The 27,963-nt window shown below is 37.5% G+C and overlaps 1 protein-coding gene across 1 annotated transcript in view; it reads right to left on the reverse strand.

Moving 5' to 3' along the window:
• Positions 1 to 1,538: 1,538 nt before the first annotated feature.
• ntsr1 (neurotensin receptor 1 (high affinity)) overlaps positions 1,539 to 27,963 on the reverse strand; it is a 44,385-nt gene continuing 17,960 nt past the window's right edge. The window contains exons 2-4 of the mRNA XM_051880049.1: positions 27,704 to 27,905; positions 16,592 to 16,676; positions 1,539 to 6,565 (exon numbers count right to left, since the gene is read on the reverse strand). Coding sequence (XP_051736009.1) covers positions 6,316 to 6,565; positions 16,592 to 16,676; positions 27,704 to 27,905 — 537 coding nt within the window. The 3' untranslated portion in view covers positions 1,539 to 6,315. The remainder of the gene's footprint in view (positions 6,566 to 16,591; positions 16,677 to 27,703; positions 27,906 to 27,963) is intronic.

A 27,963-nucleotide genomic window follows, 5' to 3' on the forward strand; every position in this document is an offset into this window, starting at 1 on the left:
CGGCATCAGAGTGAGTTTTCAGACTTCACACACCGGATGCTCAAGGCAGTTGGACATAGTGGTGTATTAGAGGTAAAAAATGATATAAATACTGTTCGGTTTCTCACACAAACCGATCATTTCGTGTCTTAGGACATCAATGTGTCGTCACAAGCCGCAGGGTTTAATTTGGATTTGTCTGTGCATGTTTTTTTGACTCTTATATATGGAGTTCCCATTGACATGCATTATACAAGTGACAGACCACAACGGTTGGAGTTAAAAATCATCATTTGTGTTCTACTGAAGAAACAAAGTCACCTACATCTTGGATGCCCTGGGGGTAAGCAGATAAACATCAAATTTTCATTTTTGGGTGAACTATCCCTTTAAGTTTAGATGTAATTTTGCAGTTGTCATGTAGTTGACTGTGCGTGTATCTGTCTCCTTGCAATGCACTTTAGCACTCTACACATTACTCCAGAGTACCCATAGATCTATGACAAATTTCTAAGATGATTCAATCTATTTAGGCCTGCAATGCTTTTGGGAAACTCAGCCCTATTCATTAAAGAAACAAAGTGTCATTCTCAAATGTGTCTTTAGTAGTTATTATTAATGTACAGTGAATCTTTGGGCTATTACTCTTTCTGCTCAGAGTTTTCTTGTTTTTATTAATTATGTAGTTGCAGGGAGTATCATTACAGTGGTGAAATGGTCTGTAAATGTGCCAATAATAAGGTTTCATGGGATGCAAAGAGAGGGTAAACTTTGAAAAACACTGTCAAAGCAAAAGTTTGATGTGTCTTTGAATATGAGAAACGTTTTCCCTGGCTCACTTGGTGCCCTAGGCAGCATCAACAAAGAAAAATACACTTAAAACAATTTTTTTATTTTATTCAATTTTAACTAAAACAGTTTTACCTGTCCAAGATAAAATATTAATAGATGCTTTGAACGTGTTAAGATACCTATGCATTAACTAATGTTAACAAATTAAAACTCATTGTAAAGTGTTTTCCACAAAACCTTGTGAAACAACAATGATGATTGAAGTATCTTTCACATGTGAAAAATAGGATAAAAACTAATGAACTGGTATTAGAGCATCCTTGAATTCTCCTGATTGTGATTGTCAATTTGAACAGTTTAGAAAGTCAGAGGTTTATTTTTATTATGTTGTGAGGATCCCCCCTGCTTCAGAGCAGGATCTCAGAAGTGATTGAACAGCCCAATTATGTTTGACTGCTTCTCAGTGTTGCTCCAGCCTTTGGTATCCAATCACCTCAACAATCACATCCATCACAGACCTTAGACAACATCCAGAGGACAGTCTGATAAGGTCAAACACATTAGACATTTGTTTGCGTGTTTGTGTGATTTGGGATAGACACCAGTGAATTGCAAAGTGTCGGCATGTCTCATATTTTGTGTATCTGTAATGCCTCTGTAATTTGTTTTAAAAGGATTATTATTTACCCAGAAATGTATCATGAATAATACACTGAGATTTATTACTTTCTTTAATGATGTGAGTAATAGAAATTGAGCCAGAAGAGAAACGTAATTCCATTTTTATTCAATTATTTCCAAAACAAACTCATTATATTTTAGTGGACTGCCAGAAATCCATTATTAAACATCACAAGCTTGATAAACAATTAAAGTGTGATGCAGAAGAAAAGCTTTTTGAACAATTTATTATTCAGAATTGTTCTCCCAAATGAATAAAAATGTGAACTTCAGTCTTAATTTAGGAAATAATAACAAGACAAATCAACATCAATACATATACACTATTCAAACCCAGTATTAACTGCAGTACTAACATATTTAATTTTTCCCCACAGAATGTTACATATACCACAAACAGAGTAAACATCAACTGTGGAATTTAGATTGTATTGATTCAGATGGCTTTTGAATGCATTGATTGATGACACTATGAGCATGGAGGCACAGTCTAAACTGTGATTTGATTACTACTGATCTAAAACACTGTAAAGTCAGTTTAGCGCCATAAAAATTTGTTATAGCGTAGCCTTATTTCAGGCTCACATAGAGAAAGGTATCGATTTGAAGGCAACAACAATAAAATTACAATAAAAAAGTCATAGCGACAAATATCTAGATAATCTAAAACAAAACGAGTTAGACATACCAGACCACATGGCTGTTATTTCTCAGGATACCCCAGAGAGCCATCAAGCAAACATTTGAACCTTTCTTACTGTGTTGGCCTTGTTTTCTCTACAGCCTCAGCAGGTGGTCTGTCATAACGTTTGCTTTCTCCTTTTCTTCTTTTTTTTTTTTTTATGTAGCTCGCTCTGCCCTTACAGCCCTGGCCATCATACCCACGTTATACACTTTTTTTCCATTCAGTATACTTCAACATACAGGTCTACAACTCCACTCAAGTGCTCAGCTTCTTTCCTGCTGTGAATATCCACCCTGTTCTCTAGAATTCGCTCACGGTGGTTTATATAGATGAATTTCAACCAGACGGTGCCAAAATGTGGTCCATATATATTCACATCAAGAATCCAGTAATATAAGAAGCCTAACAAAAATGTTATTTTACACGGAGTAGATTGACTCATGGGTGCACCTGTGTTGAGATCACATGACCAGCTGAATATCGCTTATTTTATCTTGGAAACAGCCCTGTTATTGGATACTTTCACTTGTGAAATAAATTAATAGTGACTGCAAATATGCTAATGAAATCAGTAACTGAAAGTGATTACTTTTGCTATAACTTCAGCACAATGTTGGCCATTCACAAGCTAGGAACATGAATCAAATGGTCTACCCTTCCTCATTTCCAACTTCATATTTTTTTTATAATCTTCTTTTTTGTGTGTGATTTTGTATCTACATCAGTTTATGGAAAATCAGCTACCTACACTGCACCATAAACTAGAGAGCTCCCTCATCTTACTCATCCTCACTTCTAAGGCACAAGAAAGTGCAGACTATCCCATTTTCAATTTTTTTCTCTGGCTTTCCTTTAGTTTTATCACATTCCATTATCCACATCGTCACAGGCCTTCTATCTACCATTCTAGCCCACTCATCTCTCTCTAAATGGTTCCCTGTGACCGATGGGTGTGTTTGATGTAAAGCTCAGCTGAAGTTTCTGGCCAAACTTTTTAAGAGATGAACTCAAAGAGATCACCTGAAAAGTGCTACTTCTTTTTCTTTCAGCAACCATATTCTCAACCCAGGCTTATTGGAAAAACATGGTACCCAGTGGTACCCACTGCAGACCCAAATGGGTGGAGCTGGATCTAGTCTGATTAACGTAATTAAGTTTAGGGATAGGGTTAATGTTACATGGGCTAAGGTCCAGATAGGGGCAGCTGGATGTCAAGCTCCACCCATTGGCTCTGCAGTGAGAAACCTCTCACATTTCTGTAAAATTATATTATGTCGCTAAATATTATGTTGCAGTGCTGTTAAAAGTACCAGTACTTTGGTACCAAGTCGATACTTTTATAAAAGTTTTAGAAAAAAGTAATGATACCAGGCTTTCTGCAGGGTCAATTCGGGTCAATTTGGTACCCGCTTGTTGACAGCTACTTTCAACCACTCCCATGCGTGTTTATGTGAGCACTCTGAAGAGTGTCAAAAGTTTCTATTTACAACATGTTTTTGCACTGTAGCCAAACACAGAAATGTTAGTTGAGAGAATGAACACAATGGCCAATCAGAGACATAAATAAGAGATTCATTGTGCAGTATAGACAGCTCTTTTGATTATAACGGTTTCTCTCTGTTTTCACTCAGTCAGTGAGCTTATGCTGTGGCTGAACTGAAATGAAATCAGCTTCAATGATTATAACGGGAGAGCAACCCATTCATAATTTGAATAAAAGATTTATTGGAAACACTTTACAATAAGGTTCATTAGTTAAACATTAGTTAATGTAGTAACTAACATGAAGTAACCATGAGCAATACATTTGTTACTGTATTTACTAATCTTCATTAATGTTTGTTAATGAAAATACAGCTGTTCATTGTTTGTTCATGTTAGTTCACAGTGCATTAACTAATGTTAACGAGATTTTAATAATGTATTAGTAAATGTTGAAATTAACATTAACAAAAATTAATAAATGCTATATAAGTGCAGTTCATTATTAGTTCATGTTAACTAGTTAACTAATAAACCTTACTGTAAAGTGTTACCGATTTATTTTTTAATGCTGCTACACACTGCAAAGTTTCAGGAGTAACAACTGTATTAAAAAGCAGAACTGAACTGAAATTTCAGTGTTTGACATTGTGATAACCATAGTAACGAACGATACAACAAAAAAAAATCTGATATGTCAAAATAGATCTGTGCATTAAGTCTTGCAGTGTAAGTGCAATAAACCTGCCACTTGTTCTGTGACCTACAATGTTTTTCTTTGTTTTTCATTTTATTACTAACTTTTCATTTGATTTTTAATGCAGTGTTTACTCAACTGAACAGTATTTGAAAGCTGTCAAATAATTAATAATTGACTTATTTCATTTATTTAACAATTTTATTTTTTAAATAGTAAAACCGTTTTTGCTGTGGTACCTTTCACGATTGAGTCACCTGCACCAGATCTCCCGAACCGCCAGAGGGAGCCGTCACCCGAATATTAGCTCTCATTGGACTACATTTCCCATGCACCCACATACCTGGGACTGATCACCCGCGCACCTGCAGCCAATCATCTCTCTCACTCTCACTATTTAAGCTGCTCTCACACTCACTCTCATTGCGAAGTCTTGATTAGCCACGGTTGTCATTTCTGAGCGTTATTCCCTGTTTGAGTTATTGTTACTGACTTGGACTGTTACCTGTTTTGTGATTCTTGCTGCCTGCCTCGAACTTTGCCTGTGTACTGTTTATTCCTGTTTGCCGCCTGCCTCGACCTCCTGCCTGTTTCTGTTCATGCTGTCTGCCGCCTGCCACGACCCTTTGCCTGTTACCTGGTTTATGTCTTTGTCTGAGCACTTCAATAAACTGCAAATGGATCAACACCCTTCTGACTCGTCACAGTACTGAAATTGTTATTAAAACCCATTCAATTTTACTGTCATTTGTACCCACTACTGAAATTTGGGTACCGAGACAACACAACACTAAACCTGACCAATATTGTTAACAAAAGCAAACATGAGTCAAAAAAAAAAAAAAAAAAAAACGCTTTTGCTGAAGCATACAGGCCATTTTTGTTTGCTTTTACAAGCCTTTAAGCTCTTTTATCATGACTTGTGGTCACATTGCAAGTGCAGCGCTGTACCAGGTGAGCTACAGAGCAATTTTGCTATGGCAGAAAAACCATACATATATTATGTGATGCAAATGTAAAAATGTATTAGTTTTTTTAGGTTATAAAATAGTACTGTGCAAGGAACTAAACATAAAGTCTTTATTAATTGACAATCTGCCCTTGTAACAATAATTTGTGTAAAAAGGAATAAAAGTTGTTGGTGTTTTACTGCTGCCAGTGTTCATTTCTGCTGGAAACTGCAGTGAATTGTATGTATAGGTACACTTTAACACGTTTTTCCAATGAGCCCATGCTGCATATTTTATCACTGAAGACTCTCCCCTCTCTCTCTCTCTCTGTCTGCAAATTGCAAATCAAGGCAGTGTTTAAATGAAGCTACTTTAGAATGAGAGAATCAATTATACCCGTCATCCTGTGGTACAGAGCATTCTTCTTCAGGTTTTCACACAAGAGCACTGCCTTCTTTGTATGTAGACTGTTGCTAAGGCTACGGAATGGTGACAGTGTCTCTGTGTGTTGCGAGCAAGAGTCACTTCTTTGACAATGTAGCAGCCTCCACTTTGAATATCCTTGTTGTGTGCCAGTGAATAAAATTAAATTCAAAATGGTGTATGTCCTTGTGTTCACAGTTATTCCAGTGTTAAATCAGCTGGATATAAGGACTCTGGGTACAAAACAGCAACTGTCTGCAGTCTGTTCCCTTCATAATATTTTTTTCTCTTTTCACTCATTTAGCTGCACAACATTGTTATATTTCATATTTCAAATGAGAAACAATGAACATCTGGATATACATTTGATATATATATATATGTATATATATATTTGTATTTACACTGTTTCGGCTCATTATTTAGTGTATTTTGTGCTACATTTCCTCCCATAAACACGGTAAGTGTCTCTGGCGCCAATGCACAAAAGCTCCATTTGGTGATTCAGTAAGACAAATATAATAAATTCTTGTAATAATAACTCACTATGAAAACATGCTTCGCTTCAGTGGTCTCTCCTTGGCTGGGTGAAATAGAGGAATGGAATGGCTGAATCTTGACAGTGTTCAGTAAATGGTTTCTTTGATGACATTAGTGGAGAAGGTCTGGTTGCTGCAGATGCTGATAGAGTGTCTGGTGAGAACGCGCTTCTGCTTATCATGGCGGCACGGCAGGATTAGGTAGCGAAGCGTGGAAAAAAAAATTTGGCGATAGTTTGCCGAGACGAGGTTGTAGAGAATGGGGTTGATGGCCGAGCTGACGTAGAAGAGCACATTGGTGACCATGTAGAAGTAGTGGTAGAAATCGAAGAGAGCACTGTGGAAGAGAAAAATATATATACTGAGAGAGATGTTGGGGCAGCATTGTTATGCATATAAAACATCTTAATCTGAACCAGAATCAGAATTTCATGAATAAAAATGTTACCAAATCAATATATTATTGCAACCAATATTAAAGGGATAGTTCACCCAAAAATGAAAATTTGATGTTTATCTGCTTACCCCCAGGGCATCCAAGATGTAGGTGACTTTGTTTCTTCAGTAGAACACAAATGATGATTTTTAACTCCAACCGTTGCAGTCTGTCACTTGTATAATGCATGTCAATGGGAACTCAATATATAAGATTTAAAAAAATATGCACAGACAAATCCAAAATAAACCCTGCGGCTCGTGGCGACACATTGATGTACTAAGACACGAAACGATTGGTTTGTGCGAGAAACTGAACAGTATTTATAGCATTTTTTACCTCTAATACACCACTATGTCCAACTGCCTTGAGCATCCGGTGTGTGAAGTCTGAAAACACACTCTGATGCCGGAAGTGATCGCTAGCACTCATTGACATATACACGTGAGAGATCACTTCCGTCATCAGAGCGCGTTTTTAGACCTCACCAACCGGATGCTCAAGGCAGTTGGACATAGTGGTGTATTAGAGGTAAAAAAATGATATAAATACTGTTCGGTTTCTCGCACAAACCGATCGTTTCGTGTCTTAGGACATCAATGTGTCGTCATGAGCCGCAGGGTTTAATTTGGATTTGTCTGTGCTTGTTTTTTTGACTCTTATAGATGGAGTTCCCATTGACATGCATTATACGACTGACAGACCTCAACGGTTGGAGTTAAAAATCATCATTTGTGTTCTACTGAAGAAACAAAGTCACCTACATCTTGGATGCCCTGGGGGTAAGCAGATAAACATAGAATTTTCATTTTTGGGTGAACTATCCCGTTAAGGTAATAGTTTACCAAATAATGATAATTCTGTTACCATTTCAATTTGTACTCTTTTTGAAGCCTGAAAGCTCCAGTCCCCATTCATAGCATGTATCTATGTAGTCTGATTACTGATAAATATAGGGTCTTTTTGTGGTTATAAACAAACATAATGGTGATGATGATGATCTTTATTCAATCTTTTTTTGACCTTTAAATAAAGTAAGACACATCATGCTATGTGGTGTGTATGAGTAATTGCAAATTATTTGTAGATTCAGTTTGCTGTTCAGTTCTCATATAGAGATCAAAGTACTAAGCTTTACTTCTCCCTCCATTACTGCAAATCTTTGATTAAACCGGAAGATGCTTTTTTCCATGCTTTTTCTTTCTCTCTCAATTTCCCCACACCATCAGAAATCTATATTTACTGAAATATATTTTTAAAGAGATGAATACTCTTCTGAATAAATATTTTTATTCAGCAAGGATGCAATAAATTGATCAAAAGTTACAGTAATGTAACAAAAGATTTCTATTTCAAATAAATGCTTTTCTTTTGAACTTCTATTCCTGTAGAAAAAAAAAATGTCACAGTTAACACAATAATATTAAGCAGCACAACTTTTTTCAGTATTGATAATAATAGTAAATGTTTCTTGAGCATCAAATCAGCATATTAGAATGATTTCTGAAGGATCGTGTGACACTGAAGACTGGAGAAATTATGCTGAAAATTCAGGGTTAATGGCTAATGTGTCTTTTTGCATACAATAATTTTTGATCTAATATTACCTATAACCCATTGCGATTTGCAAGATGACTGGTTTGCGATGCTTCTATCAATTAGTATGAAATTTTAAGAGTGCATACACTAAAGTTTGGGGTTGGTAATTTAAAATGTTTTCAACACTGTTAATAATAATAATAATAATAATAATAATAATAATAATAATACATGTTTATTAAGCAGCATATTAGAATGATTTCTGAAGGATCATGTGGCACTGAAGACTGGAGTAATGATGCTAAAAATTCAGATTTGATCACAGGAATAAATTACATTTAAAATATATTAAAATACAAAACATTATTTTAAATTGTAATAATATTTATGTATTTTGATCAAATAAATGCAGCCTTTGTGAGCATGTGTGGACATTTAGAGAGAATGAGCATGTTTATAACATAAATACATAACATAAATTTGTATTTATTTGCTATATGGCTGATTTAATTTTAAATCTGCTTGATTGCGATGACTTTGATGCACTATATTTAATGATTTGTTGTTCTGAAAGAGAGAACATTTTTTATTTATTTATTTTTTCCAAGAGTGTATGAGAGAGAAAGAGGGACAGTTTTGCATAGTGATTTGAGTGTGTGTGGGTGTAATATTAATGTCAAATGCTTCAAATGAAGGCTGTTTTTGACCCACCCCGGTGCAATCTCATGAATAATTGTATATCCCTTGGGTTCATGTCTCGTCATCGCATAAAAAAAAAAGAAAAAAAGAAAAAGGAAATTGGGTTTTGACTACACTGGGCAGACGTCATATTCATAATCCATTATCCCTGTGATATTTGATCACATCAGGATATGTAGCATATCCACAGAAGACAGAACCAGCAAGGGTATTGGCATTCAATGCAACAATCCTTGCAAACTTTGGCAAAGTATTTCTTCATTGGAAGTGCTCATTGTTGCATTGAGCTGGGAAATTGTAAACAAAACTGTCCCTGAAAAAGATTAAAAACCTGTGCTCCTGGAAATTGTGCCAAGCCAGCCAATCAGATTAGAGCTTGCAGTTTTCAAAAAGCTCAATTTTTGTGTGCAATATATATCAGGTATATTATAACTGTCTGTGGACAGTCCTTCTGAGCCTGTAAAAATGCCTTATGCATACTGGTTGCATGCCATAAACTTGAATGCCTTAACATCTGCCTATTCATATGCAAGCATAAAGTACAACCTATATTTCTGAAACCTGCAGAGGAAAGAAAAAAATACACCAAACACCCATCTGCTTTGGAGACAAATGGACTAAACCATCAGCAAAAATACTTAAGTGACTGATGTCCCACTGCCCTGTAGTTCTCCAGATATACATTTTGCACCTTTATGTAAATTGTAATGTTTTTTATTACAATTTCAGTCCTTATGCTACACTTCTCAACTGTATTTAAAATCTATTTAATCTTTCAGCTTGAATACCTTTAAGGTATGAATAATGAGTATAATAATTCATATGCAATGTATCTTTAAATAAGCTAATTTTGGTCATCTGGGTGAAGCTTCTAATGTTCTCCCTAAGGCAACATTGTTTATGAGCCCTGCATGATAAAAAGCTAAACAGAACTGAGAAGAATCATTAATCTGAAAGACAGATTCCTTTCTTTTCTTTTATTTTCATTATTTTAATGAATGATCAATGAAATCAGTGGCTGTATAGGCATTTGAGGATATTAAACAGAAACCAGGGCGATTCTGCAGCAGTTTAGTCAATCATATTGAAATGTATACGTGCAAGAATCACTTGTCCTGAGTCTCCTCTCAGATTAAATGAAAAGACCTTCAATCGATAAAAGTAAAATGTCAGACTGGCATTACGAGTCTGGTATTAATCCATATTGTCCATATTTGTATTTTGAGAATGATAATTTTGATTCACTTGACAACTACCCAATCGTAAAGTCTTTTTTCACCATATAGCTTCTTCATCAAAACCTTAATGCTGCCTTTCCATAATATCTTCCTTTCATATGCTCACTCCTTATCTTTTGATTCTTTCTGCTTTACTAAAACATCAAACATACTACAACATCAAGTACTGCCTCAACTCACTGGCACATTTTAAAGGACTTGTGCTGTAAAAAAAAAAAAAAAAAAAAAAAAAACCCTTGCAGCTAAAATGTACAGATACATCTCATACCTATCATCAACACACAAAACCACTTGGAAACACAATATCAACAACATATCAACCAGAACGTCCTGCCAACTGCATAATAACACACAACTACCCCTCAGAACAGCACTGCAACCGCATATTAACACACTAAAACTACAAAGAACATCCCAGCAAACTCATAGAAAGACACAAATCCACTTAGAACACCACAGCAACCACACAACAACACATTAAAACCACCCAGACCTCTTTAACAGATGCATAGCAACACAAAACAACCACTCAAAACACCATAGCAATTGCATAACAACACACTAAAAACTACCCTGAACACTCATCTGACAATGAGTACTCAGAAGACCATCACAACTATAGATATGTATACGTAGATTCCACATTCAACCTCATCAGACACGTCGAAGAATCCGCCATCTTGAAATGGTTAACATGATGCTGTTCATCACTAACATTAGCAAATCAATTAATTTTCATAGAAAATATCACAGCATTGAGCAGCCTATAACTGTAAAAACCACAAGCTATACATTCCAGACAAAATGGGATAACCTTTAAGAGTTGATAATGTGCTGCTTTGTGTTTTACACATTTCTTGAAATTTTCACCCATTTTCTCACAACATTAAACACAAAACCAAATCTTCAAACTACATTTGCAAAACCCCTGACTCTTCTGGCAAAATCAGCCACTAATGAGGCATCTACGTATATATATATATATCTGTGATCGCAACCACATAGCAAGACAACAACCACTTAGAACACCATAGCAACTGCATAGCAACACACTGTAGCTTTTATGGGCAAGTACCACTCATATTTCTAAATCTAGTTGTAGTTACTGTCAAAACTAATGCATTTTTGAGCAAGGGTTCAAACGTCACGCTTTTCTGGATATTGAACTTCCATTGAGGTGATCTGTGCATCGAATCATAAAAATGTCCCATCACTCATCAGCATATGGTTGAGGAAGTTCACACAAGCTATGCATGACAACCACAACATAAATCTGTGTGCAGTCAGCCACTGATAAAAATCACATGTACAAGCTCACCTGTTCAGAATAGTTTGCACCGTGTATGTGCTGCTCTGTATGAATTATAAGCTGAGTGTAAGAGCATATGGCACAGATTTATCGATCCAGCCCCTAAATCATAGAAGAAAACTCCCAGAAATCACTATCACCACCAGATGCATCATGATTTATGTGCAGTGCTGTTGGAGGGCTCTGCCCAGAACAAAGAATTGATTTGTGGAGCTATAGTGTGCAGTGAGCTAGCAACAGGCTATAACTTTTCATTTGTTGTGCCTTTCTATGTCATTTATAAGCTTCTTTGCATGCTATTACAGTTTTTTTCATTTGCTAAGACACACTAAATGAAACTAGGATCCACTTGATCTTCATCATCACATTCTTAGCACAGCAAAAGTCTTCTCTTGCAAATGTTTCACACATTTTTCACACCCTTTGTCAAAACAGTTACCACAGACCTCATTGAAAGATCCCAAACTCTAATGGATTCACTGTGTTGAACAAAAGGAAAACATCTATCCACAGCTGATAGAAAGTACTTGCATAATTATGAATATCTAATGCACCTGTGTGAAACTCGCTTACACAACTCTTCAATCAGCAATTAGTCCTCATCCATCTATAAAGGATGCCACCTCTGTGTTGCTGCTTGCAAGTATGGACCAAAGAGGCCAAAGGCATGGAAGGAGAGTAAGAGGGCATGGCAGAGGGGCCCGAGGAAGAGGAGTTTGCATGCGTGGTGGAGGAGCTGCAGCAAGAGGGCAAAATAGAGCTCAAGTTTCAAATGAATTTCGAGCAACAATTATTGACCATGTCATCAATCATGGCAATCTTTCCTTTAGAGAGGCTGGAAAAGGGTCCAGCTCATTCTGAGTCGGAGCACTATGGCATCTATTGTCAGGCTTTTTTGGAATGAGAACAGGTAAGCCACAATGTTACTGTATATCACTGTGTATTTCAGCTTTACTGTATTGCCTTGTTACAGTAGCAGAACAAACAGTGTCTACAGTAATGCAGATGTTTCATCAATCCCATTTATGTGACTGTCATAATGTCAATTGACATGCTTTTTGCTTACTTTATAGAATCTACACACTACCACACACTGGTGGCAGAGGAGAGATTTTTAGTGTTGAACAGGGGTCTGCCATTGTAGATATAGTGTGTGGCAAACCATGCAATCAGACTGTGTGAAATCCAGGCAGCAGTGACTGCAGATCAGGGAGCATTTAGAAATATAAACCGTGTGAGTTTGGCAACTATTTTTTGAGTCCTTAAACGAAACCGTGTCAGAATGAAGCAGCTGTACAGAGTTCCATTCCAAAGAAACTCTGACATTGTAAAGGAGGCAAGATTCCAGTATGTGCAGGTAAAGTTTTGTTGTTGTAATACCTTGTTTTACCATACAGTTACATGCGACTGGAATACAGTAATTTGCTTTATAAATTTGCTTTTTCTTAGAGAATTATGGAGCTTGAAGCTGAAGGGCATCACAAATTCATTTATGTGGATGAAGCCGGTTTCAACCTCTGTAAAGTGAGGAGACGCGGGAGGAACATCATTGGGCAGAGGGCCACTGTTACAGTGCCAGGTCAGAGGGGCGCCAATATCACCATGTGTGCTGCCATCTCCAATGATGGTGTCCTTTGCCACATACCAACTATCGGCCCATACAATACAGAACGCCTCGTCACATTTCTTGATGCACTGAATGAAAGACTGGTTCCACCCGAAGAGAGAGGGTTGTTGAGGCCTGGCATGACTCTGTATGTCATCATTTGGGACAGTGTTGCCTTCCACCACTCTCGTCTTGTGAATGAATGGTTTGCAGCACAGCCTCGTATGATGCAATTCCTCCCTGCATACTCTCCTTTTCTGAACCCAATCGAGGAGTTCTTCTCTGCTTGGAGATGGAAAGTGTATGATCACCGGCCATATGAGCAGATGTCCCTCCTGGAGGCAATGAATGCAGGTTGCCCTGGCAATAGGTGATGGATACAGGATGTACGGAGGTATTTCCCTCGCTGTATTGCAAGGGAAAACATTCAATGCGATGTTGATGAGAACTTGTGGCATGATCGTCAGGAGCGAATGGACTAAATGTGAAGTTCTGAGTATCTAAACATTATATTTTTAAGATATTTCCACCCATAAGTTTCCTTTTGGTTACTTTTTTTTTTTTTTTTTTCCCAGCATTTGAGTTTAAGTATCATTTCATATTGATTAGCTGTATTTTGTATTTTGTTGTCCATTGTGTAATGATTGGTTGAAAGAATAAATTGATTTGACCACAAGTTGTGGTGTTTGATGGAAATATTTGCTTATGTTGCATGTTTTTAATGTTTTGTTAATGTTAGAGCATTTTGCAAACAAAATGAGTCATTTTGGTCATTGAGCTCCAGATTTAGCCTTTTGTGTTAACTGTTTTGAAAATGTGATGTCAGAGTGGACAAATGTGTTTAAGCAATCGAGGAAAAACTGTAAGTTATTTGGATGAAGCTGGTTTCAACCTCCGTAAAGTGAGGAGATGCTGGAGAAACATCATTGGGCAGAGGGCCACTGTTACAGTGCCAGGTCAGATGGGCGCCAATATCACCATGTGTGCTGCCATCTCCAATGATGGTGTCCTTTGCCACATTCCAACTATCGGCCCATACAATACAGAACACCTCATCACCCTCAGCATGATTGCGTCTGATGCACGTGTGTCAACTAGTCCAATGGTGAGAGTGAATGTCATGAGCGGGTGACGTCATGACCAGGAAAGGATAAAGCACATCCCGTAAGACCGGTCTTCAGCTTTTGTGCCTCAGCAAAGTGCTCTGTGTGAAAACTGTCTCTGTCTATATATTGTTGTTCGTCCTCAAGCATTATATATTCTAGACCGGAGTTTAATGGCGAGCAAATAGAAACTTGAGTCATGTGTGCCTCCCTGCCCTCGCTACTATTACAAGTGGGGATACACGCGATTCATGTGTTGTTTGTTTGAGAGCAGAGCATGCACGTCAGCTCTTGTATTGGGATCTGACAGTGTTCATTCATAAATTTCACGATGTGATGCACTATCGAGACTTTTAGCTCTGCTCCTCTTGGCTTTTTTCTCGAGGGAATAAAGTCTTTAGCAATAAAGAATCTAGTGGCTTGGATCTCGCGTTTGCCGAGGCGATGCGTAGATTACGGGTCTGCAAACTGCAATAAAAAAATCTAGTGGCTCGGAACTCGCATCTGCCCATAGTTCAGAAAACCTATCACAGGAAGAAAGGAGGAGAAGAGAGGGGAAAATAAGTCAATATCCAGGGATATTAGAAAGGAAGGAAGAAGTAGATTGTATAATAGATGAACCATTTACAATGGAAGAAATGAAGAAAGCAATAAAAATGTCAAGATCGTCATCCCCGGGTAAAGACAAGGTATGCTATATAATGTTAAAAAATTTAGGAGAAAGTGCACTTTTGAAATTGCTGTGTAAGAGGGAAGAACAACTCATAGAATCTGGTCTCTCAACCAAGGTTGTGGAGACCATTCTTCACTCCAGAGCTCCTTCCACAAGGAAACTATATGCCCTGAAGTGGAAATTTTCACTTCTTGGTGCGATGTGTGACAGCTAGATTCAGTTAACTGCCCAATTTGAACAGTACTAGAGTTCTTGCAAGATCGCTTTTCATCAGGGCTAACCCCGTCTTCACTTAAGGTGTACATGTCAGCTATTTCTGCATACCATGTCCCTGTGGATGGTACAACTGTCGGGAAGAACCCTTTTATGTCTCGTTTGCTTTGTGGCACTCTGAGGCTGAGGCCTGCAACTCGCACTAGGGTTCCTGCTTGGGATTTGGCCATTGTGTTGGAAGGCTTATCTGCAGCTCCATTTGAGCCACTTGATTCTGTCTCAGAAAAAGAGTAGGAGACCTTCAGGCCCTATTTGTATCCCCTACGTGCCTTGAATTTGCACCAAGAATGGTCAATGTGTTCCTTTACCCTAAACCAGGCTATGTCCCTAAGGTTCCGACCAATATTCTATGGCCTATAGTGCTGCAAGCTTTCTGTCCTCCTCTGTTCTCAGATCCAGACCAGGAAAAGTTGAATCTTGTGTGGAAACATTGACCTATGTCCACAGAGCTGCTCTGTGGAGAACTTCAGATCAACTGTTTGTTTGTTTTGGACCGCATAATAGGGGGCTCCCTGCGTCCAAACAGACAGTGAGCAAGTGGATAGTCGAGGCTATATCACTTGCTTACAAGGTCTCTGGTCACAGTCTCCACTGTCTATCATAGCTTATTCTACTAGGAGTATGGCGGCCTCCAAGGCTTTTATCTCTGGGGTTTCCCTCAAAGAGGTCTGTGATGCAGTGGGCTAGTCCTTGCCACTCACATTTGTGAGATACTATGATCTCGACCTGGACGCAGCTCCAGGTTCTTTGGTGCTCTCATCTTAGTGTGCCACAGTTTCACATGGACAGGCATTTTGGAAGTACGGCGTTTTGGTATATCGTTCCCAAAGCATCCCAATCCCTACCTTTCCCGCGAAAGGGAACGTCTCAGGTTACGTATGTAACCGTAGTTCCCTGAGAAAGGGAACAAGACGCTGCGTTGTGTTGCCATACTCCCTGCATCCCTGTGATTGATTTGCTTTGGCAATTGAAGCTGAAGTCTGGTCTTACCAGATGTGCTTTATCCTTTCCTGGTCGTGACGTCACCCGCTCGTGATGTTCACTCTCGCCATTGGACTAGATGACACACGTGCATCAGACGCAATCACGCTGAGGGCGTTCCCAAAGTGTCCCTATCGGACGCAGCGTCTCGCTCTCTTTCTCAGGGAACTATGGTTACATACGTAACCTGAGACGTTTTGTTTGATTTTCAAATACTTTTTTTGCTTCAGATTAAAGTTTGTAATGTTATGATTCGCCTCATAGCTGGTTGACTTGGTTCATGGCTTACAACTCTTTAGCTAAGACTTTTTTGAAATCCCTATGGGAAAAAATACTTCCGGAACCAATGCCACTGAAAAAGTGGGCAGGCACTCTATACTCTCAGCATGTGTGCATTGTTCAATAAGAGAGTGCAAGATTTCAATCGAAGATTTGAAAGAATGTTTTATATTTAAAGTTTCATTTGATTTTTATTGTATTGTGATTTTTTTGAAACTGAAACTCACTGTGTCCATTCAGTGACATAGCAGTACATTAGTCTTCGAGCATGATACGGCAACCAGCACACCACAAAAGCAATGACCACGGCACCTGTGGAGAATAAAATAAAAGAGAAATAATAGGTAAAACAGTCATAATAAGCAGCACTTTTACGTTTGTGCAATAATATATGTAAATGAACAGTTTTTAAGGGCAATGCTGGTGGATTCAGCATGTAATAGTCACATTTGGTAGAAACAGATGACTAATTTGTTTCTTGACAGAAATTAATTTGTATCTGCCAATTTGACATGAGTCATTTTTTTCCTCACTCTATTCTTTTACCAATCCCATTTCAATTTATCCATCCCTTCAGGTCTGATCCGAGTCAAGCACTAATCTCTGCTGTATCTTTGTATGAGACTCTTGACTAGAGGCACAAGACTAATGATCTCTCATAGTAAGTCAGTGACAGCACACATTTGCTTCCACCCTCTGTCTCATTTTCATGTCCATATCAAGTCTTTTAGATTTTTCTTTTCTTTTTTAAAGGATTAGTTCACTTTCAAATAAAAAAAAAATATCCTAAGCTTTACTCACCTGCAAGCCATCCTAGGTGTATATGATTTTCTTTCTGATAAACACAATTGGATAAATATTAATAAATATCCTGATGCATCCGAGCTTTATAATGGCAGTGAGCGTGATCAACGAGTGCGAGCTAAAGAAAGTGTATCCATCTATCATAAACGTACTCCACATGGCTCCGGGGGGTTAATAAAGGCCTTATGAAGTGAAGCGATGCGTTTGTCAAAAAAAAAAAAAATCCAGGTTATGAAGTAAAATATCTAGCTTCTGCCAGACCGTCTTCCATATTCAAGTTATGAAAAAAAAAAAACGGAACTAGCGTCGTGTCAGTTAAGCTTTTTCCGTAAGTTGAATAGGGAAGGCGTAGGACGTAGCGTAAGCATTTTGAGCTGCGAGAGTTTTACACTTTCTTCCTAAGTTGAATACGGAAAAAAGTGTAATAAATATATCTTCGATTGTCTTCATAAGAAAGAAGAAGGTCATATATTACTAGGATGGCTTGAGGGTAAGTAAAGCTTCCTTTAAGATGGCTTCAACATTATGGGCCTTATTCATAAAACACAAGCAGAATTCATTTCTACATTCTAAATTGTATGTACAACCATTCATATGTAAGTGGTCACACTGTCACACAGTTGAATGTGACAATTTACACATGGATGGCTTCATGATCTGTTTGCATAGATGAACAATTCACTACAATGAACCGTTCAGGACAAACTGATTCTCTAGAATGTTTCTGACTTAACAACTCTACAAATGAGCACAGTCATGTTACTGAAAATGTAAGTTATTAGCATCAGCATCAAACTTTTACTCACCAAAACTGGAATTTTGTCCTTATCAGCATAAATACTTTAAAGATTTTATTCCATTATTTGGTGTGCAGCAAAATAGCAAATCATTTGTTGTTACAGTATTGACCAGAGCTATGGAGAATATTAGCTTTGTTGGTGATTTCAAATCAGTTTCACTATAGTCAAGCACCAGTTCACCTCAAACAAATCCAATCAGCTCCATGTATTGTTTATCTCTCGTGCCAAAACAGAGAAGTGCTAAAAACATTTAATTTTTTCTGGATCAAACTAGTCACCCATTTGTCACACAGATGGTGAATTAAATGGATGTGCGTATAAGTGTGTGTTTGTCTCTGAAGGAGAAAGATTTATGGAGGGGTTCCTCTTCCCTTTGAAATGTCAGCAGAAATGCTGACTCATATAACCACCGCTTTTGTGAATTATATCAACAAGAGACCTTCTGTTTTGATCTGCTTTTCTTGAAGGATTAAATCTTACCCATGGTTTTTCTAGTTACCCAAATCGAATCTGTATTTCCTTATATGAGGCTAGAAGCAATTAAAAGATAAAGCCCCAGAGAGGGAAGCTAGAGACAGATAAATGTTGGTCTCAGTTTGTTTCTTTTGAAAATAGAAATCTGTCTCAGTTATCAGGGGTTTCCCCCAGCAGCAATCACTTTAGAGTGTTAGTGTTGTCCTTTCTTTTGATCATTTATTCAGTAGCATGAAAATACTGAACAGTAAAATAATTACAAGAGCAAAAATCGCTTATCAGAGGTCTCTGCCCTCAGTGCTTACATTAGAATATAAACTTTTTTTGTAAATTTAAATGTTGTAAATGTAAATGTTCCTCTGCTTGTTTCAGCCCACTACAATTCTGACTGCTTTAGGCATTTTGGCTGTAACTCTTTGACTGCGGTTAATTCAAATCCTTCAGCGCCACTCTAAATGATCTTGTTTTCTTTGATGAATTTCATTTTCTCTTCATTCCACCTGTCTATCTCCGTATCTTATCACTAATGGAGCAGTAAACGAGTAAGTCACCCTATATCTGAAATGTTAATGTGTCAGGACAGTGTTGGCACACAGCCATGGATGAATTTTTGAAAATTCAATCATGGATACACATTTGTCTGATTAGCTTTGAAATGAAAGGCTGAATGAAGTCATTTGGATACTTATGTGATATATATATATATATACACACACAGGTGCATCTCAATAAATTAGAATATCATGAAAAAGTTATTATTATTTTTTCTGTAATTTAATTCAAAAAGTAAAACTTAAATATATTCTAGATTTATTAGACATAAAGTAAAATATTTCCAGACTTTTTTGTTTTCATTTTGATGATTACAGCTTGCTGCTCATCAAAATAAAAAAAAAATCAGTATCTCAAATTATTAGAATATTTAAGTTCTAGTTCTATTAGATTACCATTCTCAGGGTATAAATACTGGGTTTAGGTCAGTAATCCCAACAGCAGTCATAGGGAAGTCTGCTGACTTGACAGTTGTCCAGAAGACGATCATCAAGACCCTCTACAATGAGGGTAAGCCACAGAGGGTCACTGCTGAAAGAGCTGGCTGTTCGCAGAGTGCTGTGCCAAAGCATATTCATGGAAAGTTGACTGGAAGGAAAAAGTGTGGTACGAAAAGGTGTACAAGTGAAAGGAATGACCGCAGGCTTGAGAAGATTGTCAGGCAAAGCCGATTTAAGAACTTAGGAGAGCTTCAAAAGGAGTGGACTGAAGCTGGAGTCAGTGCATCAAGAGCCACTGCACACAGACGTCTTCAGGAAATGGGCTACAACTGTCACATTCCACATACCAAGCCACTTCTGAACCAAAGACAATGTCAGAAGCTTCTTACCTGGGCTAAGGAGAAAAAGAACTGGACTGTTGCTCAGTGGTCCAAAGTCCTCTTTTCAGATGAAAGTAAATTTTGCATTTCATTTGGAAATCAAGGTCCCAGAGACTGGAGGAAGAGTGGAGAGGCACAGAAACCATGTTGCTTGAAGTCCAATGTGAAGTTTCCACAGTCAGTGATGATTTGGGCTGCCATGTCATCTGCTGGTGTTGGTCCACTGTGTTTTCTGAAGTCCACAGTCAACGCAGCCATCTACCAGGAAATTTTAGAGCACTTCATGCTTCCTTCTGCTGACAAGCTTTATGGAGATGCTGATTTCCTTTTCCAGCAGGATTTGGCACCTGCCCACACTGCTAAAGGTACGAAAAGATGGTTCATTGACCATGGTGTGACTGTGCTTGATTGGCCAGCAAACTCGCCTGACCCGTCAAAAGGAAGATGAGAGACACCAGACCCAACAATGCAGATGACCTGAAGGCCGCTATCAAAGCAACCTGGGCTTCCATTACACCTGAGCAGTGCCACAGGCTGATTGCCTCCATGCCACGCCACATTGATGCAGTAATTCATGCAAAAGGAGGCCCAACCAAGTATTGAGGGTATAGAAATGAACATACTTTTCAGAAGCCTAACATTTCTGTTCAAAATATCCTTTTTTTTATTGATCTTATGAAGTATTCTAATTTATTGAGATCGTGAATTGGTGGGTTTTTTACTAAATGTGAGCCAAAATCATCACAATTAAAAGAACCAAAGACTTAAAGTACTTTAGTCTGTGTGCATTGAATTTATTTAATACACGAGTTCCACAATTTGAGTTGAATTACTGAAATAAATGAACTTTTCCACGACATTCTAATTTATTGAGATGCACCTGTATATATACATATATATGTGTGTGTTTTTCAATAGTCAGTCTTTGTTCTCAAAGTCTAGCTGATCCCACTCCTCCCAATAGCTTTGGATTTATAAAGAAACATAAATACAGATCAGCGACAGATCCCACAGAAGGGGACTATGTTTCTACACAGCAGCAAAAACACTGACTGCTTCAGACAGCACTGTCGACATAAATAAATGTGTACAGCATACAAACACATTGCCTGCACAATAATGTTGTATTTTCAGTGTGTCTCAGGAGCTGAGTGAAGAAAAAAAAGCTTTTCTATTTCATGTATTTGTACCAGTATGTGTTGTTTTCATTTGAAATCAGTAGATGCATAAATACATTCACAAATGGAAAAAATCTCGCCCAGTGCCATGCTTTGATAAGACCTAATTAGTTCTATTATTTTAGGTTGAGAATATGGTAATTAGGCAGTGCTATTGAGTATTTTGTCCATTAAATTTTGCCCCCAACCCACTTTCGTTGTTTAGGGGGGTCAGTCTCATTTAGCAGATTAAGACTCATTAACTAACTACAAGTTGAATTATTCATGGAGCTTGTGTAAAGCATATTTGTGAGAGAAATGGCAAATGATACAAAATGGTGTGTAATATCTTGTGCAAAGTAATTATTGACACCTGAAGAGGACCAGAGATGGTACTTCCTCTTTTCAGTCAGAGTGACACTTCCTGCCATAGTTCTTGCACAGGGTCAAGATGAGCACCTAATCGCATTGCAAGCCAATGAGAATAGATCTTCCTTTCTCTTTCACTCTCTTTAAAAAAGAGTCCATGGGCCCTATCATACACTCGGCGCGACGCAAGTGTTTTTTGCTACTTTCAGCCCGATGACTTGCACCACGTTGTTTAAATAGCAAATGCATTTGTGCCCATTTGTCCGCCCATGGGCGTGCTGGTCTGAAAATGAGGTGTGATCAGGTGCATTGTTGGCGTGTTGCTATTTTGAGGCAACAGAAATAGACCAACTGAAACCTGGTCTAAAGTCAATGGAGCAATATTTTTTTGTTATTTAAAGAGCGTGTTAGTAATATGCGCTCTAGGCGCGCATAGACTCTGCTTATTACACACACAGGGACGCGCAGCAGCACACAAACATGGTAAATATTAAAAACAAAAGGATTACAATGTAAAAGATTATTATTGTGTGTATAAAGATAAAAATACTTTGGTGGAATCTGGCTTGTCCTGTAGATGTTCTGTTTGCACGCTTTAACCTTGCGCACAAGCAGATCAGTTTCCTCGCTAGAGAAGCGTTCCTTTTTTCCAATTGCAAATTTCGCCATCTAAATAGCGAATCCGCCATAGCGCGAGCACAACTGGCTTTTAAAGGGAATGGGAGATGAGACTCTAATTGGTTTATTGCATGTTACTCCCAAAACACACCCATTACTCATTAAGAGGATAGGGACAACCCTTTTAGACCATGCGCCAGGCATGCCGACCATTTTTCCTGTCCTTAAACTAGCAAAAGTGGATTTGGACATGCCCTAAGCCCATTTGCGCCGTGCGCTTTAGACCATGTGCTTAGATCATTACAATAGGGCCCCATATCTGTCTGTCTGTCTTACTTGTTGTTTGACTTTGTCTCTCCTAAATGCTGTCCTACAGTCAGATCCCATCCTTCAGGACATTTTTATTTCTTTAATACAAGTCACTGGAATGATACGGCAAGAGATATGCCCTCAACGGTGAAATGTCCCTAAAAAGTATTGAAAAAAATGCTATTGTATCTTAACAACATTAAACATAACTTGACATCAAGAAGAATGAGCCAAAACCAAGCAACTTTATATGTGAGACATACTACTTCGTGGTAAGTAATGTTTTAGAACAAAATTGGGCAAATAAATATAAAAGTACAACACAATGAACTCAATTCATAATGAAAAAAAGAAAAAGACCATATATATATATATATATATATATTACAGTTTCTATGGCTATCACATTTGAATGAGCACCACTGTTATTTCAGTTTTATAGTATTTACTGACGTTTTTTAACTTGTATGTATATATATATATATTTAGTTAACAATAACAACACTGATGAGCACATACTTTTTGTTAACTACACTAATATGGAGTTTTGTAAAGAAGATGCTGTGGTTCTGTGACCCTAAACCCTTTTCTGTGACCATTTCTCTCTTTTATTATAGAATACAGAACATCACCATAACTTTGAATAACTTGATTTCTCTGGATGTCTCATTAAGTGCCTACTTTGGATCCAGTTCAAGAATGAAAGTGAGTAATTCTGTTTCTGAATTTTAACAGCCCTCCATACAAATTCATATTCAGCTGATGGAAGCGAGTGGAGCCGACATTAGATAAATTGAGAAGAATGGATAAAAGTGCTGCCAACACTCTCTGACCCCGTACAAACCTGCTGGGTCCTCTGCAGATTTGCCTTAATTAGAGTCTTTTAGTAAGCAATTTGCATGCTCTTACATCAAATATGGATCACCTCACCCACTCACGCTGTCACAGTGACAGATGAAGTGTTTTAGGGGCAAATTGCTTGATTCCTAGCAAACTCTGCTAGATCTATCAGTGCATGATCGGAAATAGTGAGGTTAGAAGGTGAACAACCTATGGTATGTGGAAATGATTGTTTAAAGTTAGGTCAAGTGTGAGACAACTTGCATTTCAGTTGGGAAAACAAACTCTTAAATGCGTGGATCCACAGATAGTATTGTATAACTGAGCTTTTACACATATACTCGCACATGTGCAGAAATGAGAGGTGTGATTCATTTCTTTTTTTGTTGTTTTTTGAGGGGGCACTAGTGGCAGGATGACATAAACACCTGCTTATATATTTATTTATTTACAATCACTTATAATAGTAATACGCCACGCATTACGTAATCAGGTTGGAAAGGTAGGCCGAAATACCGCAGTAGGGCGAAAAACTCCATCTCATTTTTTTCCTCCAACTTTGAAGACTATACATTTAATTGATGCTAATAACTTTAGTCTTTTTTTGTGTTGCAGTGTAACTGCATTTTGCATGAAATACTGCATTTCATGTCATGTAATTCCCTCAGTCCATTAAATGATTCAGGTTACACTTGGTGCCCTTAAGGCGCTTCTGACACATTAACATTCACATCACATTCACATCAAACACTCTCTTATGATGCAGTAAATTAAATGAACAGTGGGTTTTACAAATGATTGTCTCCCCCATGGTGCTGAAAGCTGGTGTGAGAGCAGTCAAAAGTCTTAAACCGGTACACTGACCCTTTAATGGAAGCTGCAGTCAACTGGCAAAACAAACTAACTCTGGATTCTTCCCTAGAGAACATATCTCAACTGCATCTCTAATGGAAAAATACATGTTCTTCCTTTTTATTATACGTCCAAAGTGACTTAAATGGCTTTGTAAATTAAGTTAAATTGAATAGCTGTGGCAGTACATATTTTTAGCTCCCGTCCATCAAATCATCCCCTTGTTAGACCAATACAAAACATTTTCTAAATCCAAACTCAAATAAAAATCACAGAAAGTGCTGTGGGAGTAAACATAATTTTCACTGCACATACAGTATATTTTCATTTGTCTGTAAAATGAAAGAATAAGAAGTATGTAGAGAAAATAGAGCTGTTTAAGCAAGTAAGGCAGTATACAGAGCCTGTGCATTTATGATAAATGTGTATGTGACTCAACCTTGTCCCTGTACTTTCTATCAGGATATAAATAAAATGCTTTTCGTTGTGAAGCGTTTATGGCCATATTCACCTATAGAGAGACTACACTGGGTTAAATGAGAGAACCAGGCTCTTATTAACATCCTGTTCATTGATCAATACACTCAGTGGGACTCTGCACAACACTTATCATGACAATAAGGTCACACACAGACACACACACACACACGCAAACATTCTCCTACAAAATAAAATCAGAGGGCAAGTGTTTGTTAAAGGGTTGGTTGACCCAAAAATGAAAATTCTGTCATTAATTACTCACCCTCATGTCGTTCCACACCCGTAAGACCTTCGTTCATCTTTAGAACACAAATTAAGATTTTTTATGAAATTCGATGGCTCAGTGAGGCCTGCATTGACAGCAAGATAATTAACACATTTGGATGCCCAGAAAGGTACTAAAGACGTGTTTAAACTACAGTGGTTCAACCTTAATGTTATGAAGTGACGAGAATACTTTTTGTGTGTCAAAAATACAAAATAAGGACTTTCACTATTCAACAATATCTAGTGATGGGCTATTTCAAAACACTGCTTCATGAAGCTTTACAAATCTTTTGTTTCGAATCAGTGGTTCAGAGCATGTATCGAACTGCCAAAGTCACGCCCCCCAGTGGTGAACCATTGAAATTTCGAAATACTTATGACGTAATGAAGCCTTGTTTGCTGAAATCACGTGACTTTCACACTCCGAACCACTGATTCGAAACAAAAGATTCGTAAAGCTTCGAAGCTTCATGAAGCAGTGTTTTGAAATCGCCAATCACTAGGTATTGTTGAATAAAATCCTTATTTTGTTTTTTTGGCACACAAAAAGTATTCTTGTCGCTTCATAACATTAAGATTGAAACACTGTCGTCACATGAACTGTTTTAAACATGTCTTTAGTACCTTTCTGGACATCCGAATTTGTTAATTATCTTGCTGTCAACGCAGGCCTCACTGAGCCATCGGATTTTATCAAAAATATCTTAATTTGTGTTCCGAAGATGAACGAAGGTCTTACGGGTGTGGAACGACATGAGGGTGAGTAATTAATGACAGAATTTCATTTTTGGGTGAACTAACCCTTTAATGCTTTCGATAGCATCTCTATAATAGGGGTAAATTGAAGCTGTTGCGCATAGACAGTGAAGACTCTTTGTCCTGTAGGTGTGTGTTTTTGTGGTAATCTGTGGAGGTTTCCAATTGAATTGAATGGTGGATTCCCACCACTAATACATAGACGGACAATTATCTTTAATGCACAATGTGGAGGCAAAGAACCACCCGATGCAAGGAATATTGCATTAAACATCAATTTTAATTTTAACTTGTCCAAGTTGTCAAGGGACCATGGTAATAGTGGTTTCATGTTATTTGCTAAAATAATTTAATGGACACACCTGGATTGTCCCTACTGCACTGTAATGGAATGCTGCTCGGCCAACAGATTCGACCGTTGTACAAATGTAAGATACACTACCATTCGAAAGTTTGGGGTCAATAATTTTTTCACCAAGGTTGGATTTATTTGATCAAAAATACAGTAAAAACAGTAATATTGTGAAATATTATTTCAATTTAAAATAACTTTTCTATTTGAATATATTTTTGTCATGTATTCCTGTGATATATTTTCAGCAGCCATTACTCCAGTCTTTAGTGTCACATGATCCTCCAGAATAAGAAATGATTCTTGAGCACCAAATCAGTATCTGAATCAGAAATCATTCTAATACGGACCCTGGACCACAAAACCAGTAATAAGTTGCACGGGTATATTTGTAGCAATAGTCAACAATACATTGTATGGGTCAAAATTATAAATTTTTCTTTTATGCCAAAAATCATTAGGATATTAAGTAAAGATCATATTCCATGAAGATATTTTGTAAATTTCCTACCGTAAATATATCAAAAATGTATTTTTGTGAGTGGATATGCATTGCTAAGGAGTTCACTTGGACAACTTTAAAGGCGATTTTCTCAATATTTTGATTTTTTTGCACCCTCAGATTCCAGATTTTCAAATAGTTGTATCTCAGACAAATATTATCCTATCCTAACAAACCATACATCAATGGAAAGCTTATTTATTCAGCTTTCAATTAATCCCTTATGACTGGTTTTGTGGTCCAGGGTCAAATATGCTGATTTTGTGCTCAAGAACTTTCTTATAATCAATGTCTAAAACAGTTGTGCTGCGTAACATTTTTGTGGAAACAGTGATACATTTTTTCCAGGATTCTTTGATGAATAGAAAAGTTAAAAAGAAAAGCGTTTATTTGAAATAGAAATCTTTTGTAACATTATAACTGTCTTTACTGCTACTTTTAATCCATTTAATGTATCCTTACTTAAAAACTTAATGACCCCAAATGTTTGGTAATGTAGGATCACTTTTAAACTACTTAAAACTGCAGATAGTCACGCACTGGCTAGAAATAATAAACCACAAAAGATGCTTGACACAGAAGAATGATGAAAACACATTTAATAAACACCAGTTATGTTACAGATGAAAAAAAAAAAAAAAAAACAGCACAAAACGTCAACACAGTACAGACAAAGATGGAAGGTTTCAATACACAAGTTGATGAGTACCAGGTGAAACACTAATCAATGAAACAATGAATAACTATGGAAACTAATGAAACAGGAACTAAACACACAGTAACAGAATACAGGCAAAAAAATATCAAAATAAGAGTCCTTGAAAACAGAGACATAGGCTGCATTCAAAATTGCATTCTTCCCTACTATATAGTAGGTGAAAAACAGTATGTGACAAAAGAAGTATGTCCGAATTCACAGTACTTATACTTAGTAGGCAAAAAGTACCTAGATGACCTACTGAGATTCTGAATTCTGCATACGGTAGACACTTTACTATCCCATGAGGCCACAGGAGAAAGGATTTGTGAATGGCAGTGAAGTAACGCAACTGACTCTGGTATGTCACATGATAAAGACAGCATGGCGAACGTAGTACGTCTGGATTACATTCATACTACACACATTCATACTTTATAGAACATACTTTTTTAGCGGTATGAAGTAATTACTTATTCAAAATAAGTACCTACTCAAGTGAGTATGCGATTTCGAATGCAGCCACTGGGAATCGTGACAGTACCACTCTTGGAAGTCCTCCAACTCAAAAGATGATCTTATTCAATATATCCAGTGTTTGACTCTTGTATACTACTGATTGTATGTATACATTGTATATTAATTGATGTTATTATATTGTACACTTGAAAAAAACATAAAGGTACTCACGCAGCACCATGACTCCATGGCGCATTGATTGGGCACGGTTGGGTTCAACAGCGACGCTAAGCATAGTAGCGTTGCCTCCGATGATGCAGATGCGATTGTCCTGGGCAGACTCCCGAAACATGCGCAGCAGCTGACTGGCTATGACTCCATTTAATACGGAGATCAGTGCCATGGGAACCACAAAGGACAGGAAGGCATTCACCTGGAGGAGTTATAGGGAACAAAGGAAAAAGAGAGAATAAGTAGGCAAAGAGCTTTGA

Source organism: Ctenopharyngodon idella, chromosome 22, assembly GCF_019924925.1.
Source record: "Ctenopharyngodon idella isolate HZGC_01 chromosome 22, HZGC01, whole genome shotgun sequence".
Lineage (NCBI taxonomy): Eukaryota > Metazoa > Chordata > Actinopteri > Cypriniformes > Xenocyprididae > Ctenopharyngodon > Ctenopharyngodon idella.